We start from the raw sequence: 19305 nt of genomic DNA, 5'->3' as shown, positions 1-19305 counted from the left end.
CTGCTCCTAGGTACTTCTGATTGCAGTTACATATGGGTGGATGGTTGGCGGATGCTATGTTTGTGTGTTAATTACTATGGTTACAACTGGATTAGTTAAGGTAACCCCATTTTCTGGGAAAGTACAACCCTTCACAAGGACCTGTAGTCACTGCAGTGTTGGTAGAGTGGAGCCAAGGGAAGTGATCTTCCTCTGACACTAATCAATCTCTAGACTGGGAAGGAACTGAAAGTGAAAGAGGGGTAATCTAAGCAGTTGGCCATAAAAATATAATTAGAACGTGATACAGTATCTCTATGCAGGCAGCTGTGTGGGTGCAGATGGCTGCCTCTAACTTAGATCAGTTCAGAGTGATTCCGACTGAAGCACAATATTAATTTGTCTCTAGCTGACTGGGACTATTTCAATGCCGCTGAACAACATCACATAATTCCCTTCCCCTGAAATGATCTTCCCTCAGATGTCGATCATATGCGCTCATCGATTTGAGGACTTGGCTGATATTCATTCCAGATCCATTCCATTCCTGTTACATTGTCAATATTTTGGAGTCATATCCTCATCTTGAGTTGTGATGATCAACACATATAGAGGAAAGCTTCTGGAATAAAGACATTGAAGTTCAAACTTCAATATCTCCTCTGTTTTGAAGGGCCTGCCATTATGAAGTATTCTGTCTCCCTGCATAACGTTACAGTAAATAAGTATTTTTGAGCCTGTACCTCAGGCAGCAACATGAGAAGACATGTATTCCTGGCTTTACCCCCACTGACCTTTGGGGGAGGCAGGGAAACACCTCGAACATCTTCCTTGCTCATCTTTCCAAGCCTAAAGTGCTCCCTTGAATGCAAAATCGTGGCCCTGTGAGACGGCGATGCCAAAAGACTCAGCATCAAACACACAAAGGGTCACTTTGTAAGAGGGGTCTTTCATCACTGATTTCCATGCTGCCCTGGTTATCTTTGTAACCAGGGTAGCAGTCTGGGTTTAGTACAGTGTGACAGCATATGAAGTAACAGACCAGTCTGGGTTTAGTACAGTGTGACAGCATATGAAGTAACAGACCAGTCTGGGTTTAGTACAGTGTGACAGCATATGAAGTAACAGACCAGTCTGGGTTAAGTACATCATCACTGATTTCCATGCTGCCCTGGTTATCTTTGTGAGAGAGGTCTTTCATCACTGATTTCCATGCTGCCCTGGTTATCTTTGTGAGAGGGGTCTTTCATCACTGATTTCCATGCTGCCCTGGTTATCTTTGTGAGAGGGGTCTTTCATCACTGATTTCCATGCTGCCCTGGTTATGTTTGTGAGAGAGGTCTTTCATCACTGATTTCCATGCTGCCCTGGTTATCTTTGTGAGAGGGGTCTTTCATCACTGATTTCCATGCTGCCCTGGTTATCTTTGTGAGAGGGGTCTTTCATCACTGATTTCCATGCTGCCCTGCTTATCTTTGTGAGAGAGGTCTTTCATCACTGATTTCCATGCTGCCCTGGTTATCTTTGTGAGAGGGGTCTTTCATCACTGATTTCCATGCTGCCCTGGTTATCTTTGTGAGAGAGGTCTTTCATCACTGATTTCCATGCTGCCCTGGTTATCTTTGTGAGAGGGGTCTTTCATCACTGATTTCCATGCTGCCCTGGTTATGTTTGAAAGCCGATAGGATATTTTCCCTTATGTTTTTCAGTTGCTTATAAAAGGTTTATTTTGCTTTGATGTCTTTATAGATATATAGTTAAGACTCGTCATCATGGGTCTGCATCTATTCTGCGGCCACATACTTTGTCCAATGACCATGGGTTATAAGTTCCAACATGGTAAAACTCAACCTTTAATACGGTACGGTGTGACTTTAAGTTACACAACAACCTGACTGTGCCAGGTCAGTGGCTCACTGTGTTTATCATTCCTTAAAGAGTCTAAAAATAAAAAGTTGTTTCCGCTGTCACTTTCAAAACTATGTAAATTAAATTTCCATCCCAGTCGAGCTGACCTAGTTATCAAACAGTAACATAGCTCAGTTAATGTCACACTGTTGGTCATTAATATCCGCAAGACCAAAAGGACATAGAGGATATTGTCAACATAACTTGTAATAATGCTGTTCAGACAATAATGATTAAATACATTCAATTACATCATGTGTTGAAACACTGGCAGAAATTTAACATGGACTTTGACTCTGAAATATGACCTATGTGAGTATTGAGTATATGCAGCTCCTTTAATAATGCAGTTCAGTTGTAGCACCATCAGGGAGAGTTAGCAGGGCACAAGTTTGCACCTTGTTCGGATTGCTATAATTTACTTGACGTTCTAAATTAGTCATCAAGCTTGTTAGGACCACAAAGGGCTAAGGACTTGTTAGGATCATAAAGGGCTACGGACTTGTTAGGACCATAAAGGGCTACGGACTTGTTAGGACCATAAAGGGCTACGGACTTGTTAGGACCATAAAGGGCTACGGACTTGTTAGGACCATAAAGGGCTACGGACTTGGCAGCTTTTGGAAGCCTTGGAGGCCTCTTCTCATCTCAACCCCCATGGCTCTTTAGCTACTAGCTACCTTATCAGGTGCTGGTTCCTGGGAGACTAGACAGGTTGTGAGTGAAATACATGTGGCAGCACTTGGAGTCGTTATCTTGTCAATAGCCGAACAATAATCTAGGACACCAGGAACTAAAATCTTGCATTATTGCGTAAGATTCTTGATTAGGTTACTTGCATCTGTCCATGAGAGATTATCCTAACAATGAAATGTACTATTACCTGCCCAGGCTTCATACTGTATGCTTGCTCAGTTCTATAGTGCAATGCCATTACAGCCTTCTTATAGACTCCTGGCTGAGCCAGAGATCTAAATACCCTCAAGTGTTTTTTCTCTGAAAGCCCACTCTGAAGTGTCTGCTGCCAGAGAAGAAAATATCAGCTACTATGACTCATTCCTTTTAGAACGTTGGCTAATTTCAACACTGCGCTTCAAAATAGACTGAACTGTTTTTTTCAGAGATTTTCCACACAGCCCTTAAAACCCACTTGTTCACCGACTTCAACCTCACATAACTTTCCATTCTGCCTCTGAACGTCGTGATGCGTATTGACACATGGAGTCTGGAGTGCAGAGAGAATATTTTTTTTTTTAGGTGAATAGCAGTAATGAAATTAGTCTGGCTTTAATGATGGTTGCAGAGCCCCCCCCCCCCCCTCTCTATCTTCCTCCCTGTGGCCTCAGGTTGCAGCTAAAAGCCTCAGTGGACAGGGAGGATCCATTTGATGGTTCCAGACTGGCTCAATCAAGCCTTGCTAATGGAGGTAATGGTTGTTGTGTCCCCTGACTGTGCTCACTGGGCTGCTTCATGTACAGGAGGTTGGTGGCACCTTAATTGTGGAGGACGGCTCATGGTAATGGCTGGAGCGGAATAGGTGGAATGGTATCAAATACATCAAACATGGTTTCCATGTGTTTGATGCCATTCCATTTGCTCCATTCCAGCCATTGGCTCCACTGCAGCTCCACTGCAGCCTCCACTGGCTTCATGGTCAGGTCCACTGCAGAGAGGCATGCAGCAAGGAACACTGATGAACATTAGAGAGCCAGCTCCCTGCACAGGAAGGGTTAGAGGGAGAGAGGGAGGGAGGTAAAGAGAGAGAGAGAGAGGAGGAGGATAGAGGGAGGGAGAGAGGGAGGGAGAGATAGAGGGAGGCAACGAGAGAGGGCTAGGAGGAGAGAGAGAGGGAGAGAGGGAGGGAAAGAGAGTTATGAGGAAAAGAAAGGATCAGCTCACAAGGGTGATCATTTTCTTCCAGTCATGGAGCATGCTCGTGAGTCCCCTTTAGTCTGTCTGTTTCTGTGTGTGTCTGTCTGTTTCTGTGTGTCTGTCTGTTTCTGTGTGTCTTTGTTTCTGTGTGTCTTTGTTTCTGTGTGTGTCTATGTTTCTGTGTGTGTCTATGTTTCTGTGTGTTTCTATGTTTATGTGTATCTGTGTTTCTGTGTGTATTTGTGTGTGAGAGAGAATTTATTGTCTTTGTGATTGTTGTGTGTGTGCTGTTACAGTAGTTGGTAGTAGGAGTTCTCTAAATGTTCTATGTTGGATACATTGCCCCTGGACTATACATGTAGAGGGTTACCTAGAGACGGTTGGGATTGCTATCTACCCTACTAATTGAGGGGAAACTTTTTGACTTTCCCTCTGTGTATTCAGATCAGCTGTTTAGGGAACACTGCCAGGCAAAACCCCATTCCTGTAAGGTCATTTTGTTGGATTAGAGTTGTTTAAATAACTTAGCTTGTGCCTAAATTGTTTAAAAACCTGGTTTGTTTTGTACTTATTTGATTATTTAAAGATACACATAAAGCCTTATCACTTAGAGAGATTACCTCTAAGAATATTATATTCATCATCTCATAACATATTATATAGTCACAGCTAGTGACCGGGTAGTCACAGCTAGTGACAGGGTAGTCGCAGCTAGTGACAGGGTAGTCGCAGCTAGTGACAGGGTAGTCGCAGCTAGTGACAGGGTAGTCGCAGCTAGTGACAGGGTAGTCGTAGCTAGTGACAGGGTAGTCGCAGCTAGTGACAGGGTAGTCGCAGCTAGTGACAGGGTAGTCGCAGCTAGTGACAGGGTAGTCGCAGCTAGTGACAGGGTAGTCGCAGCTAGTGACAGGGTAGTCGCAGCTAGTGACAGGGTATGAAGTAACAGACCAGTCTGGGTTTAGTACAGTGTGACAGCATATGAAGTAGCAGACCAGTCTCAGTCCAAACAGTGCAAATAGCCAAAGTAACTGTAAGAATCGTGAAAGTCAATGACACTAAGCCGACGGTTTTGAGCCAATCCACATCTTTAATGTACAACACATCAATAAGCTTAGCAGCATGTCTGAACAAGAACAATTGGATTCTAATTGAGGAAAATCAGATCTGTCATTTGCTACAGATAGTGGTAGCGATTTTTCAATGAAGACAAACAGTCCGACATCGTCATGGTTTATTTTGATGTGGATGAGCAATGGGTGGGTAGACCTCTGTCTCTGGCTGTCTGCTGCTGCTCTCCTCTCTCTCATATTGAACCTTTATGTGATCATCAGCCCCGATGTCGCTGCGCTGTGAAATATAATGCTCTCGATTCGCTCTGCAATGAGCTATTTATAGATAGCCTAGATTTCAAAATAAGAGCCATCCAGACCAGGGAAAATAAGCTACTTACTGACAGGATGATGCATTGAATTGTATACAGTACATACAACATTTCAGTGTAGGTCCAGTAATGAGAGATACCTGCTATCCAAACAAAGTAACAAAGTAACTGATATCAGTTTCAATAATAGTTTGCTTGTGGAGAAGGTCAAATCTAATCTGTGTATAAAGTAACCCATTCTGATATGTCAATGTTAAGGTTTTCTCAACATACTGTACAATACCATACATACAGTATTTGTATGTAATCACTTTTGATTTGTGTGTGTAAAATTATATGAAAAGTTGAGGTTGCAGCATACTTTGAATTGTCCGACAATGGTGAGACAATTCAAAATATGGTGCAAATTGCACATCCAAAACATACAATTGTTTCAATTATATGACATAAAAAATAAAAAAGTGTTTCATACACAACTACCATCAAGTCTCTACCACTGGGATGAGGACATGCTTGCACCTCTCTGTCTCATATTATGATAGTCATTTTTGCCTTTTACCTGTGGCTAGCTATGGAATGGCATGCAGCAGTGGTATGTATCATTTCTTAAAAACCTCCATAACAGATAATATTCGCTGGGTCCATCACATACATTCACATCAATGTGTACTGTACTGCAGCCGGTAATCTGAATGTACTCAGTGACTAACAACTACTAACAACATCTCATTATTTCCCAGTGCTTGATAGAGAAGCTAGACCTTTGCTCTTCAGATCTAATTACCTGTATGGACAAATGGCCCTGTCTGCTCCACTTAATCTATATGCAGAACAGATCCTATAGTATATCTGAATGTATCAAATGTTGTTATGAAAATATTTGCCTTAATGTAGACTACATCAAAGACAAAGTATGATACTCTCTACTCTACAATACAGATTAGAAGTATGGTTTTACTGTCATTTTAGACAGATACAGTCTAGGTAATATAAAACACAGTTTACCAACACTTTGGAACTCACCTCGAAGTTTGAGGTTAATAAAGAAATCATCTAAAAAGAGGAAGAACTAAGAAGCACCACATAAACAATAATTACCTTTGATTTTTGCTGAGATTGCTGGTTAATCATTCATGACTCTTTCCCTTTTTCCTCCACTTGGACATCCTGTTACCTTTTTGATCAATGAGTGGGGTATACTGTAACAACATAAAGACATATATACATTAGTCAATGAGTGGGGTATACTGTAACAACATAAAGACATATATACATTAGTCAATGAGTGGGGTATACTGTAACAACATAAAGACATATATACATTAGTCAATGAGTGGGGTATACTGTAACAACATAAAGACATATATACATTAGTCAATGAGTGGGGTATACTGTAACAACATAAAGACATATATACATTAGTCAATGAGTGGGGTATACTGTAACAACATAAAGACATATATACACTAGTCAATGAGTGGGGTATACTGTAACAACATAAAGACATATATACATTAGTCAATGAGTGAGGTATACTGTAACAACATAAAGACATATATACATTAGTCAATGAGTGGGGTATACTGTAACAACATAAAGACATATATACATTAGTCAATGAGTGGGGTATACTGTAACAACATAAAGACATATATACATTAGTCAATGAGTGGGGTATACTGTAACAACATAAAGACATATATACATTAGTCAATGAGTGGGGTATACTGTAACAACATAAAGACATATATACATTAGTCAATGAGTGGGGTATACTGTAACAACATAAAGACATATATACACTAGTCAATGAGTGGGGTATACTGTAACAACATAAAGACATATATACACTAGTCAATGAGTGGGGTATACTGTAACAACATAAAGACATGTATACATTAGTCAATGAGTGAGGTATACTGTAACAACATAAAGACATGTATACATTAGTCAATGAGTGGGGTATACTGTAACATCGTAAAGACATACAGTGCCAGTCAAAGTGTGGACACGCCTACTCATTCCAGGGTTTTTCTTTATTTTTACTATTTTCTACATTGTAGAATAATATTGAAGATATCAAAACTATGAATTAACACATATGGAATCATGTAGTAACCAAAAAAGTGTTAAACAAATATATTTTAGATTTGAGATACTTCAAAGTAGCCACCCTTTGCCTTGATGACAGCTTTGCACACTCTTGGCATTCTCTCAACCAGCTTCATGAGGAATGCTTTTCCAACAGTCTTGTGGTCCAACTCATCCCAAACCATTTCAATTGGGTTGAGGTCAGTTGATTGTGGAGGCCAGGTCATTTGATGCAGCACTCCATCACTCTCCTTCTTGGTCAAATAGCTCTTACACACCCTGGAGGTGTGTTTTGGGTCATTGTCCTGTTGAGAAATAAATGATAGTCCCACTAAGCGAAACCAGATGGGATGACGTATCGCTGCAGAATGATGTGGTAGCCATGCTGGTTAAGTGTGCCTTGAATTCTAAATAAATCACAGACAGTGTCACCAGCAGAGCACCCCCACACCATCACACCTCCTCCATGCTTCACAGTGGGAACCACACATGCGGAGATCATCCGTTCACCTACTCTGCATCTCACAAAGACACGGCGGTTGGAAAAATCTCAAATTTGGATTCATCAGACCAAAGGACAGATTTCCACCGAATGAATGTCCATTGCTCGTGTTTCTTGGCCCAAACAAGTCTCTTCTTCTTACTGGTCTCCTTTAGTAGTGTTTTCTTTGCAGCAATTTGACCATGAAGGCCTGATTCATGCAGTCTCCACTGAACAGTTGATGTTGAGATGTGTCTGTTACTTGAACTCTGTGAAGCATTTATTTAGGCTGCAATTTCTGAGAATGATAACTCTAATAAACGTATCCTCTGCAGCAGATGTAACTCTGGGTTTTCCTTTCCTGTGGCGGTCCTCATGAGAGCCAGTTCCATCATAGCGCTTGATGGTTTTTGCGACTGCACTTGAAGAAACTTACAAAGTTTTAGAAATTTTCTGTATTGACTGACCTTCATGTCTTAAAGTAATGATGGACTTCGTTTCTCTTTGCTTATTTGAGTTGTTCTTGACATAAATGTACTTCCCAAATAGAGCTATCTTCTGGATACCACCCCTACCTTGTCACACGCATTAAGAAAAAATAAATTCCACAAATTAACTTTTAAAAAGGCACGTGTTAATTGAAATGCATTCCAGGTGACTACCTCATGAAGCTGTTTGAGAGAATGCAAAGACTGTGCAAAGCTGTCATCAAGGCAAAGAGTGGCTACTTTGAAGAATCTCAAATCTAAAATATATTTTGATTTGTTTAACACTTTTTTTGGTTACTACATGATTCCGTATGTGTTATTTCATGGTTTTGATGTCTTCCCTATTATTCTGCAATGTATAAAATAGTAAAACTAAAGAAAAACCCTTGAATGAGTAGGTGTGTCCAAACTTTTGACTGGTACTGTATATCCATTTCCCTTCCTACTATTGGACCTTCTTCGTAATGAATAACTAGGATTATACTGAGTAGGGCGGCAGGGTAGCCTAGTGGTTAGAGCGTTGGACTAGTAACCGAAAGGTTGCAAGTTCAAATCCCCGAGCTGACAAGGTACAATTCTGTCGTTCTGCCCCTGAACAGGCAGTTAACCCACTGTTCCTAGGCCGTCATTGAAAACAAGAATTTGTTCTTAACTGACTTGCCTAGTTAAATAAAGGTAAAATAAAAAAAATAAAAAAATAGGAATTGATACTAGAATAGTGATTAGGCCATACAGAACTACCTTTCACGTATTGAAACAATATACTTTTTGTACGGATTATAACCTAGTATTTAAAGTATTTACCTAGTGATTTGTAAAAGTAGGCTATGTGTTGCCAACATCTCCTATCAATAGATTAAGGAACTGAAGGAAGGCACCGGGGATAAGTAGTGAGGCTGTATTAGCATTGATAGATTCATAGGGCTGTATTTGGGTTCTTGTGGAGAGGTTGAGTGGTAGAGGATCTAGTCTGCCATATGCACTTATACTGCACTTTGGTTATAGTCATTAGTGATTTCCTCCCTATGCCACGGCAGGCTTGCATCTCAAGAGCAATGTGCCACTTTACTTAAAGCTGACTGCCAATGCTTTGATAATATAAGGCTAATGTTATGTTTCTCTATGTACTTTGGGACATTTTGGTAAGACTTTTCTTAAAGATTTTGCCTTTTACTTAAAGATTTGTCCGTACCTTTTTGCCGTTAAATTGATTGATGGTGTGGTTTCTAGAATATCAATGTTGACAGAATGTTCATTGAACAGTAGATGTCAGCCTTGCACCTAAACCAAACAGTCTGCAAAGGTCAATGGATTTTTACAACCTCTCTCAGATACTCTGTATTTATCAACTCACCATAGACCCTACTGTGTACATACATTCATGTCATTAATCATGATTATAATGATCCCTCTTGTCAATATTACAATAGTTATTTAAATGAGCTTCTATATATAGTAGTTTGCACATTACAATGTATCTACACTCACAGTTACCCTATATGTACAATGGCAATGCTCTTACTCAACATGTAGGCTGTAATCAGTGTGTGCGACAGTGCTGGATGGAATATATATCCATGTATATCCATGTTTTGGTATGTGAAAGTATTTTATCTCCTGATAACACACATCACACAGCTAGAGTGTCAGCTGAGCCCCTGCGACTACTATGACATCAGAATGGTATCGCCCATGTCAAAAGCTGGAGTTCACTGCAACAGAGATACACTCAGGGGTTGAGCCTCATGCCTCGAAAGGAAATAGAGCCAGCCATCTTTGGTGTATTTTTAAGTGGTGTGAATAAGCTCAGGGCCGGTGATCTTTTAGTTTAGTCTTAGCATTTAGGGCCAAAGTAACAGCATATGCTCATCGTACAGTGCTGCCTTTGTGTGCTGTAATAACAGAGATACTGTACACGGTTTAGTAGGACGGTTTAGGAGGTGGGAGGACGAGGAGATGGGTTATGGTGAGGCGTTCACAGTGTAGCTGCCTGTGACAAAATGCTCAGGGAGGGTCTGGAGGCAGGAGAGGGCTGGTTTCCGTCAGCTCTGGGCAGGAATTGGAGATCTTTCCTGAGAGGTTCCCACCCACTGACCATATAGCTCACTCAGGGCTTTGTTCTTCTTCTCAGGAAACCGTAGCCTAAGAGGAACAATTCAGATGGCTGTAACAGTGTAAGAAAGTTTTGCAGGTAGCCATAATATGTAGATTTAAGATTTCCATTGGCCAAATAGAGTATTAAACTAACTTTCTATTCAGTTTTCAAAGACCTGTTTGAAGATGTGTGTTGATTTTATATGTATTACTGAGTTACTAAAACTATGCCATGATTATTTGGATTTTAGAAATGTATGTTTGCAAACATCAAACTGCCATGAATTTCAAGATCTTGAACACTGGAATGATATTGTGGTGTCAGTAACTGTGTGTTAGAAAAATGTCTCTAAACTGTATGGATGAAATCCTGGAATCTACATCTCAGTTGTAGACTGTCGGGGAGGTAGGCTACAGAGACTTCCTCCCCTCGACCTCTGACGGGTAGTAGACTCATCTGCATAAAGGATTGACAGGCATTCTTGAGCTTTGAGACCCAGCGGGTTTTTTCAAGAGTTTTATCCCAACAATTGTCTACTGCCTGAAGTAGGTGAAATGAACTTTAGGATTAGGCGATGGCTACGATTTTGTGGTGAAAAAAAAAGTTCCTCGGGGACCGCGTGATTGTTGCTTTTTCGGTCAATTGAAGACAGAATGGGCCAGACGTCTGTCTCTACCTTGTCTCAAAATGCGAGCGGTGGTGAGTCTGCTTTCCTCGTTCATGCGCGTACCGCTATCTTATTGTTTAGGAAGTCGATGTCTGACAACTTTCACTCGTTATATAATTTTTTCTAACTTTACCCCTATTGAAATGTAGCTTTTCAACAAGTTTGAGTTGGTTTGCCGGAAAGGATTTGTCTTATTTTCCATCACTCCAATGTGCTCGTGCATATGCAGCTACATCATTGCAGCTGATTCTGAATACATGTACATGTAACAAGCTGCTGGAAGTAATTGTCTTCCATCAGGCAAAACGAAAGTAACATTTACTTTTACAAGAATCGGATACTTTGTATCACTAACGGTTACGTTTTGGTCATCAGTGATGGACTCAACAATTACTAATATTTGAAACCTGTTTAATATAGACACAACTAAATGACAATGCAAACTGGAAGACATGCAAAACATTGATTGTAGTGAACTAACCCTAACCCGTAAAAAATCGAGTACAACACAGCTCTGGCTCGGGGGACGTACGTGTTGTACTCGATTTTTTTACGTCGCAATAACAGTTCACTATTGAACAAACAATCAATGTTTTGCTCTTCAATCTGGCCCGCGAGACAAAAAAATAAAATACAAATATTTATAATCAAACCCGGGTCTGTAGTGTCACTTCAAGCACTGCGTTAAAGTGCCTTAGACCGCAGCGCCACTCATGAGGCCCCTGCAAACTGATTTTAACAAATAATTGGTCACCCAAAAAATGTGGCCTTATGTTGAATTTCACAATCTCGATGTGGCCCTTGAGCCAAAAAGTTTGCCCACCCCAGGGCTACAGCGTTATCAACTACATCTTCATTGGAAGTGATACTGATCAACACATCTGTTGTCGTTTCAAAAGAGAGCAGGGACATATAGGTTTGGTGAACAAGCTAGCCTACACAAAAGTAGCCTAACCTTGACTGAGACCTAAGAGCTTAAGCCTTAAGGCTATTTAGCCCAGTGGGATAACACAGTAGTCTTGCCGATAACCTAACCTGGGTTCAATACCCAGTCGGTCACACATGGCCAAGCAAACAGACATTACTGTATTGATGTCAAAGTTGGTATGTGAGTGGTGTTGAATAATGGTCCGTATTGGCACAGTTAATGCAGTGGGAGATGTTCAACAGGGTGGATCAGGGATGCAACTTCTGTAGTATACTAACCACAAAGCTTACTTAAAGGCCCAGTGCAGTCAGAAATGCACTGTTGCGCCTTCTTCACCACACTGTCTGTGTGGGTGGACCATTTCAGTTTGTCTGTGAGGTGTACTCCAAGGAACTTACAACTTTCCACCTTATCCACTGCTGTCCCTTCGATGTGGATAGGGGGTTGCTTCCTCTTCTGTTTCCACGATCATCTCTGTTTTGATGACGTTGAGTGAGAGTTGGTTTTCCTGACACCACACTACGAGTGCCCTCACCTCTTCCCTGTAGGCCGTCTCGTCGTTGTTGGTAATCAACCCTACTACTGTTGTGTCGTCTGCAAACTTGATGATTGAGTTGGAGTCGTGCATGGCCACGCAGTTGTGGGTGAACAGGGAGTACAGGAGAGGGCTGAGCACGCACCCTTGTGGGGCCCCAGTGTTGAGGGTCAGCGAAGTGGAGATGTTGTTTCCTACCTTCACCACCTGGGGGGAAGCCCGTCAGAAAGTCCAGGACCCAATTGCACAGGGCGAGGTTGAGACCGAGGGCCTCCAGCTTGATGATGAGCTTGGAGGGTACTATGGTATTGAATCACAGTAAGGTACTTAATTGTTACCCAGAAATAATTTGATATTGAGAAAAAAACGGCTGCATTGAACCTCTAACAATAACATTACTAACAAGTTAATGCATGCCTGACTTTTCAGTTCTCCAGGGCCTGAGTAAGCTTATAGTGCAGCCACATTGGGGCTTCCGAGTGGCGAAGCGGTCTAAGGCACTGCATCTCAGGGCTAGAGGTGTCACTACAGACCTTGGTTCTATTGCAGGCTGTATCACAACCGGCCGTGATTGGGAGTCCCATAGGGCGACGCACAATTGGCCCAGCGTCATCTGGGTTAGGGTTTGGCTGGGGTAGGCCGTCATTGTAAATAAGAATTTGTTCTTAACTGACTTACCTGGTTAAATAAATAAAACATAACCTAAGGTGTTATAGTTATGAGTTTACCTTGCAAGGCAAGTATTCTCTTTAACAAAATTGTTCTCTCCCTGTTCTCTTCCTGTTCTCTTCCCTCCTATAAGCAATCATAGTCCATCATTTTCACTATTCGTAATAACAATGTCAGCTTTTCACATGTTTGGTCAATTACACAAAATGTGAGAAAATTCTTATGTCAAATAGCATGTGATCTTAAAAACTTTGGCGTTTAAGTGTGTAGGCCCTCCACAGTGACTGGATAAAACCTCCCCAGTGGCTTCAACTGAGGAAACCTCTCCCTATTTCCCCTTGACCAAATGTTTTTCTTGTTGCCCGTGGCACATAAAGAAAGACAATGGGAAAAACATCTGGTGAGCAAACAGCATGGCTGATCGCATTTAAAGCAAACAGATGGATGTGAATGAAGGCTTTTTGATTCGGTGTGTAGTTTCATCATATGTTATTCGGCTACTCGAAGTTCTGTTTTTCGAAGGCCCAAACAGTATTGGTGTTTTTGCTTATGAGACTCTTTTCCAATGACGTCATCACAGAACTAGAATCCCGTCAGTATGAGTCACAGCCTGGAGTTTACAAAAAGTGTTTACTAAACTGTATGGCAAGTGCATCAGTAAACACATAGGACCGGACATGTGTTTTGACCCTCCTAATGTAGCATTGTGGAAGTATCAATTTCATACTATTCATGATTTCTGTGTACTCCATCTGTGATGTTTATTTTGGCTGATTCTCTAGATACCTCATAAACATTAATTATCAGCCTGACTGAGGCATGCTGGTCCTTTTTTGAAAGTCTTATAGGCCTTTTGTTTTCTATGAAATGTCTTGATTGGTGTCTCATTACAGCTGAAGCTGATATAGAACTACTGATGACATGTAAGTCATCTCAAATCTTAGATGGATTCTGTATAGTCCCAGTCATTCATTTGTCTATGGAGGAAATTTACACAGACAGCCCAATTCCACATTTTTTTTTTCACTAATTGGTCTTTTGACCCATCAGATCAGTTATTTTGCCAATAATTGGGAAAAAGATCGGAATTGGCTCCCTGTGTAAACGCAGCCATAGACAAATGTAGTGGAGCGGGTCGAGAGTTTCAAGTTCCTTGGTGTCCACATCACCAACAAACTATCATGATCAAAACACACCAACACAGTCATGAAGAGGGCATGACAACATCTTTTCCCCCTCAGGAGACTAAAATGATTTGGCATGGGTCCCCAGATCCTCAAAAACTTCTACAGCTGCACCATCTATTCTAGAGCATCCTGACAGGTTGCATCACCGCCTGGTATGGCAATTGCTCGGCATCCGACCGTAAGGCACTACTGAGGGTAGTGTGTACGGCCCTGTACATCACTGGGGCCAAGCTTCCTGCCATCCACGACCTATAGTGGCTTGCGAAATTATTCAACCCCTTGGCATTTTTCATATTATGTTGCCTTACAACCTGGAATTAAAATGGATTTTAGGGGGGTTGTATCATTTGATTTACACAACATGCCTACCACTTTGAAGATGCAAAATATTTTTTTATTGTGAAACAAACAAGAAGACAAAAAAACAGAACTTGAGCGTGCATAACTATTCACCCCCCCAAAGTCAATGCTTTGTAGAGCCACCTTTTGCAGCAATTACAGCTGCAAGTCTCTTGGGGTATGTCTCTATACGTTTGGCACATCTAGCCACTGGGATTTTTGGCCATTCTTCAAGGCAAAGCTGCCCCAGCTCCTTCAAGTTGGATGCGTTCCCGCTTGTGTACAGCAATCTTTAAGTCATACCACAGATTCTCAATTGGATTGAGGTCTGGGCTTTGACTAGGCCATTCCAAGACATTCAAATGTTTCCCCTTAAACCACTCAAGTGTCGCTTTAGCAGTATGCTTAGGGTCATTGTCCTGCTGGAAGGTGAACCTCCGTCCCAGTCTCAAATCTCTGGAAGACTGAAACAGGTTTCCCTCAGTAATTTCCCTGTATTTAGCGCCATCCTTCAATTCTGACCAGTTTGCCAGTCCCTGCCGATGAAAAACATCCCCAAAGCATGATGCTGCCACCACCATGCTTCACTGTGGTGATGGTGTTTTTGGGGTGATGAGAGGTGTTGTGTTTGCGTCAGACATAGCATTTTCCTTGTTGGCCAAAAAGCTCAATTTTAGTCTCATCTGACCAGAGTTCCTTCTTCCATATGTTTGGGGAGTCTCCCACATTCCTTTTGGCGAACACCAAACATGTTTGCTTATTTGTTTCTGGCCACTCTTCCATAAAGCCCAGCTCTGTGGAGTATACGGCTTAAAGTGGTCCTATGGACAGATACTCCAATCTCTGCTGTGGAGCTCTGCAGCTTCTTCAGGGTTATCTTTGGTCTCTTTGTTGCCTCTCTGATTAATACCCTCCTTGCCTGTGAGTTTTGGTGGGCGGCTCTCTCTTGGCAGGTTTGTTGTGGTTTCATATTCTTTCCATCTTTTAATAATGGATTTAATGGTGCTCCGTGGGATGTTCAAAGTTTCAGGTATTTTTTATAACCTACCCTGATCTGTACTTCTCCACAGCTTTGTCCCTGACCTGTTTGGAGAGCACCTTGGTCTTCATAGTGCCCCTTACTTAGTGGTGTTGGAGACTCTGGGGCTTTCAGAACAGGTGTATGTATATATACTGAGATCATGTGACAGATCATGTGACGCTTAGATTGCACACAGGTGGACTTTATTTAACTAATTATGTGACTTCTGAAAGTAATTGGTTGCACCAGATCTTATTTAGGGGCTTCATAGCAAAGGGGCTGTATACATATGCACACACCACTTTTCAGTTTTTCACTTTTTAGAATTCTTTCATTTCTTTTCAATTTTTTCAGTTTCCTTTCACTTCACCAATTTGGACTATTTTGTGTATGTCCATTATATGAAATCCAAATAAAATCCCTTTAAATTACAGGTTGTAATGTAACAAAATAGGAAAAACACCAAGGGGGTGAATACTTTTGGAAGGCACTGTATATACTAGATAGTATATACCTAGTATATACAGGTATATGTCATTTACAAAATACCCTCCAAAACCCTACTCAATAAATTGGATGCAGTCTATCACAGTGCCATCCGTTTTGTCACCAAAGCCCCATATACTACCCACCACTGCGACCTGTACACTCTCGTTGGCTGGCCCTCGCTTCATACTCGTCGCCAAACCCATTGGTTTCAGGTCATCTACAAGACCCTGCTAGGTAAAGTCCCCCCTTATCTCAGCTCGCTGGTCACCATAGCAGCACCTACCCGTAGCACGCGCTCCAGCAGGTATATCTCTCTAGTCACCCCCAAAACCAATTCTTCCTTTGGACGCCTCTCCTTCCAGTTCTCTGCTGCCAATGACTGGAACGAACTACAAAAATCTCTGAAACTGGAAACACCTATCTCCCTCACTAGCTTTAAGCACCAGCTGTCAGAGCAGCTCATAGATTACTGCACCTGTACATAACCCATCTACAATTTAGCCCAAACAACTACCTCTTTACCTACTGTATTTATTTATTAATTTATTTTGCTCCTTTGCACCCCATTATTTCTGTCTCTACTTTGCACTTTCTTCCAATGCAAACCAACCATTCCAGTGTTTTTTTTTAGTTTTTATTTTACTTGCTGTGTTGTACTCACTTCGCCTCCATGGCCTTTTTATATTTTTATTTATTTATACATATATCTGTTTGCCTTCACCTCCCTTATCTCACCTCACTTGCTCACATTGTATATAGACTTATTTTTTTATTTTTTTCACTGTATTATTGACTATATGTTTGTTTTTACTCCATGTGTAACTATGTGTTGTTGTATGTGTCGAACTGCTTTGCTTTATCTTGGCCAGGTCGCAATTGTAAATGAGAACGTGTTCTCAATTTGCCTACCTGGTTAAATAAAGGTTAAATAAATAAATAAATAAATAAATATACTACCTATATACAGGTATATACTACCCCCCCCCAATTACCTCAACTAACCTGTACCCCTGCACATTGACTCGGTACCGGTACCCCCTGTATATAGCCTTGTTATTGTTATTTTATTGTGTTACTTTTTATTAAATTTTTTACTTTAGTTTATTTTATTTTGTAAATATTTTCTTAACTCTTTTCCTTGAACTGCATTGTTGGTTAAGGTGTCGTAAGTAAGCATTTCACGACAAGGTCTACACCTGTTGTATTCGGCGCATGTGACAAAGAAAATTTGATTGATTTGATGTATGACTGGGGCTATTCTGAGGTGCCATTTTCTGTGACTCATATGGCTCCAAGCCATTCTCCTTGGGCAATGCAAGAGCCGAGGACTATTCACTTTTTTTCTGCATCTGTGTCCCTAAACCATTTTCTCCCCTGTCCAGCAGCTGTTTGAATTATTGTTGTCCTGCAGTACGTTGTTTGATACTGTGTGTGAGTTATACCTCCACCTCAACATGAAAGCTGCTGCCTGGACTATAACAGAGATTAACGCTGCACACATTTTAGGCTTTGTATACTGAATGTGCTAGCAGATCCACATGACAACACATAATTTATTATGTTGTTCTCCCAGCAGATGGGCATTTATCTGTATATGGCCTAGATGTTTGTGCTGTCAGTGCAGTCTCAATCATTGTTTGGTTGGTTTAGCACCATCAATTAATTCACAAGACAATCCAAACAAAAATTGAGAAGGGCTACTGTTTCCTCTGTCAATGAAGTTAGCTTGTCTAAGAATGGAAGAAAGGTGACATGACAGTAGTGACAGCGGAATGCCCATCTGCTAGGAGAACAACATTATTAATGACTTGATGTCATGTGGATATAAAGCTCTGTCCTAAATCAGTTCTTCCTAATAGTCAACCTCTCTAAAACTCTCCACTAAGCAGCAACAAGTGAAGCCACTGTCCATTTTTTCCCAGGCAGTTCTAGTCTTTTTTATTGAAGAGTTTAATGGTGATAATTGTGAACATTAGTGATTTTCCTGCCATTAACCACACAAAGAACCTGCTGTAACGTTCCCATTGTTCTTAGTTTATATCAATCTGGAAATTAAACCATGGGATCGGAAGTTTGGAGTGCAGCTGGCCCCTCATGGACCACACCTCTTTCATATTTGTTTGTTAGCTTGATTAATTGAGGCTACATGTGATAACTGCGGAAGGACATTATGAGTCCTTCTATAGGCTTAACCCAAAATGCCCCAAACAGTTTGGCGTTGCTTTTGGTAGCTGTTTGGAGTATTGAGTGTCATTCTGGGAAATTTGTAGGACCTGATTAACAACTACTTCAGTGTCCACTGTTTTGTCCCTCCCTTATGCTAGGGAAAAATATCTTTTTAATAAAACTTGGATTTGCATCAGAAATTAACATTCACTTAAAATTCCTTGTCAGAGTTGAGGAGCCAAGTCTGATAGGAAGGTATTAACTGATCTACTGTAGTGGTGTATGATATGTTCCTGCACTATTCAATGCTCATCACCTAAGGCCTTTTTAATATTGAATGTCAGGCCTCAGGCAAGAACTTGTTATCCCTGCTGGTCTGGTCATTCATGGGAATAATCATTAGTTGTCATGGTTGTGTGTTTTTATTTATCGTATCAATGTTTGGTAACTGCCATCTGCAATGATATATATATATATATAGTTGTATAGTTATCTGTTTTTATATAGCTAATCCGTTTTTATTTGGGTAGGATGTTTAAACTTGGAACTGGAGCTCTGTTGGAAAGATGATTAGAAATTGGAAATTATATGTCGCCTGTGTAAATACAATTTGGGCTATAAAGCTGCCTGATTGCTTTAAATGTTGTTTTCATTGCAATGACATAACAAGGTATTATTAGCCTTAGAATGATGGACAATTATGTCGTGTTCAAATCAAAACCCTGCGCTTAAACAGTGTCACAAATGCTTGTTAGACTTAAACAAGCTCAGCTGAAATGGAGGTGTTAGCTCAAGCTGTTGGAAATCACACTTGCCTCATGCTGTACTACTCTTCACATTGAAACTCTTGCCATATATAACCACTGTCTGAGACATAATGATTATTTCTTTAGCTTGTTACCGGTCATTTGTTCACTCAAAATGTCATGCAGACATGATACAGTTCAGACCTATCAAATATATCTGTCCTCGATTCTACTCTATAAACATATTATTTTTTTGTAATTTA

The 19305-nt window shown here is 40.8% G+C and overlaps 1 protein-coding gene across 4 annotated transcripts in view; it reads left to right on the top strand.

Moving 5' to 3' along the window:
- Window positions 1-19305, top strand: part of LOC129863410 (phosphatase and actin regulator 2-like) — a 74943-nt gene that overhangs the window by 7447 nt on the left and 48191 nt on the right. The window contains exon 1 of one of the 4 annotated variants that reach the window (XM_055935397.1): window positions 3718-3823. The exons of 2 other annotated variants lie outside the window; for them this stretch is intronic. In XM_055935397.1, coding sequence (XP_055791372.1) covers window positions 3811-3823 — 13 coding nt within the window. In that variant the 5' untranslated portion in view covers window positions 3718-3810. Of the gene's footprint in view, window positions 1-3717; window positions 3824-10712; window positions 10995-19305 lie in introns of those variants that run through there. One more of the 4 variants, XM_055935388.1, reaches the window with a different exon arrangement.

The sequence above is a fragment of the Salvelinus fontinalis genome, chromosome 1 (assembly GCF_029448725.1).
Source record: "Salvelinus fontinalis isolate EN_2023a chromosome 1, ASM2944872v1, whole genome shotgun sequence".
NCBI classification, from domain to species: Eukaryota; Metazoa; Chordata; class Actinopteri; order Salmoniformes; family Salmonidae; genus Salvelinus; species Salvelinus fontinalis.
This window is presented reverse-complemented; position numbering and strand designations above follow the sequence as displayed.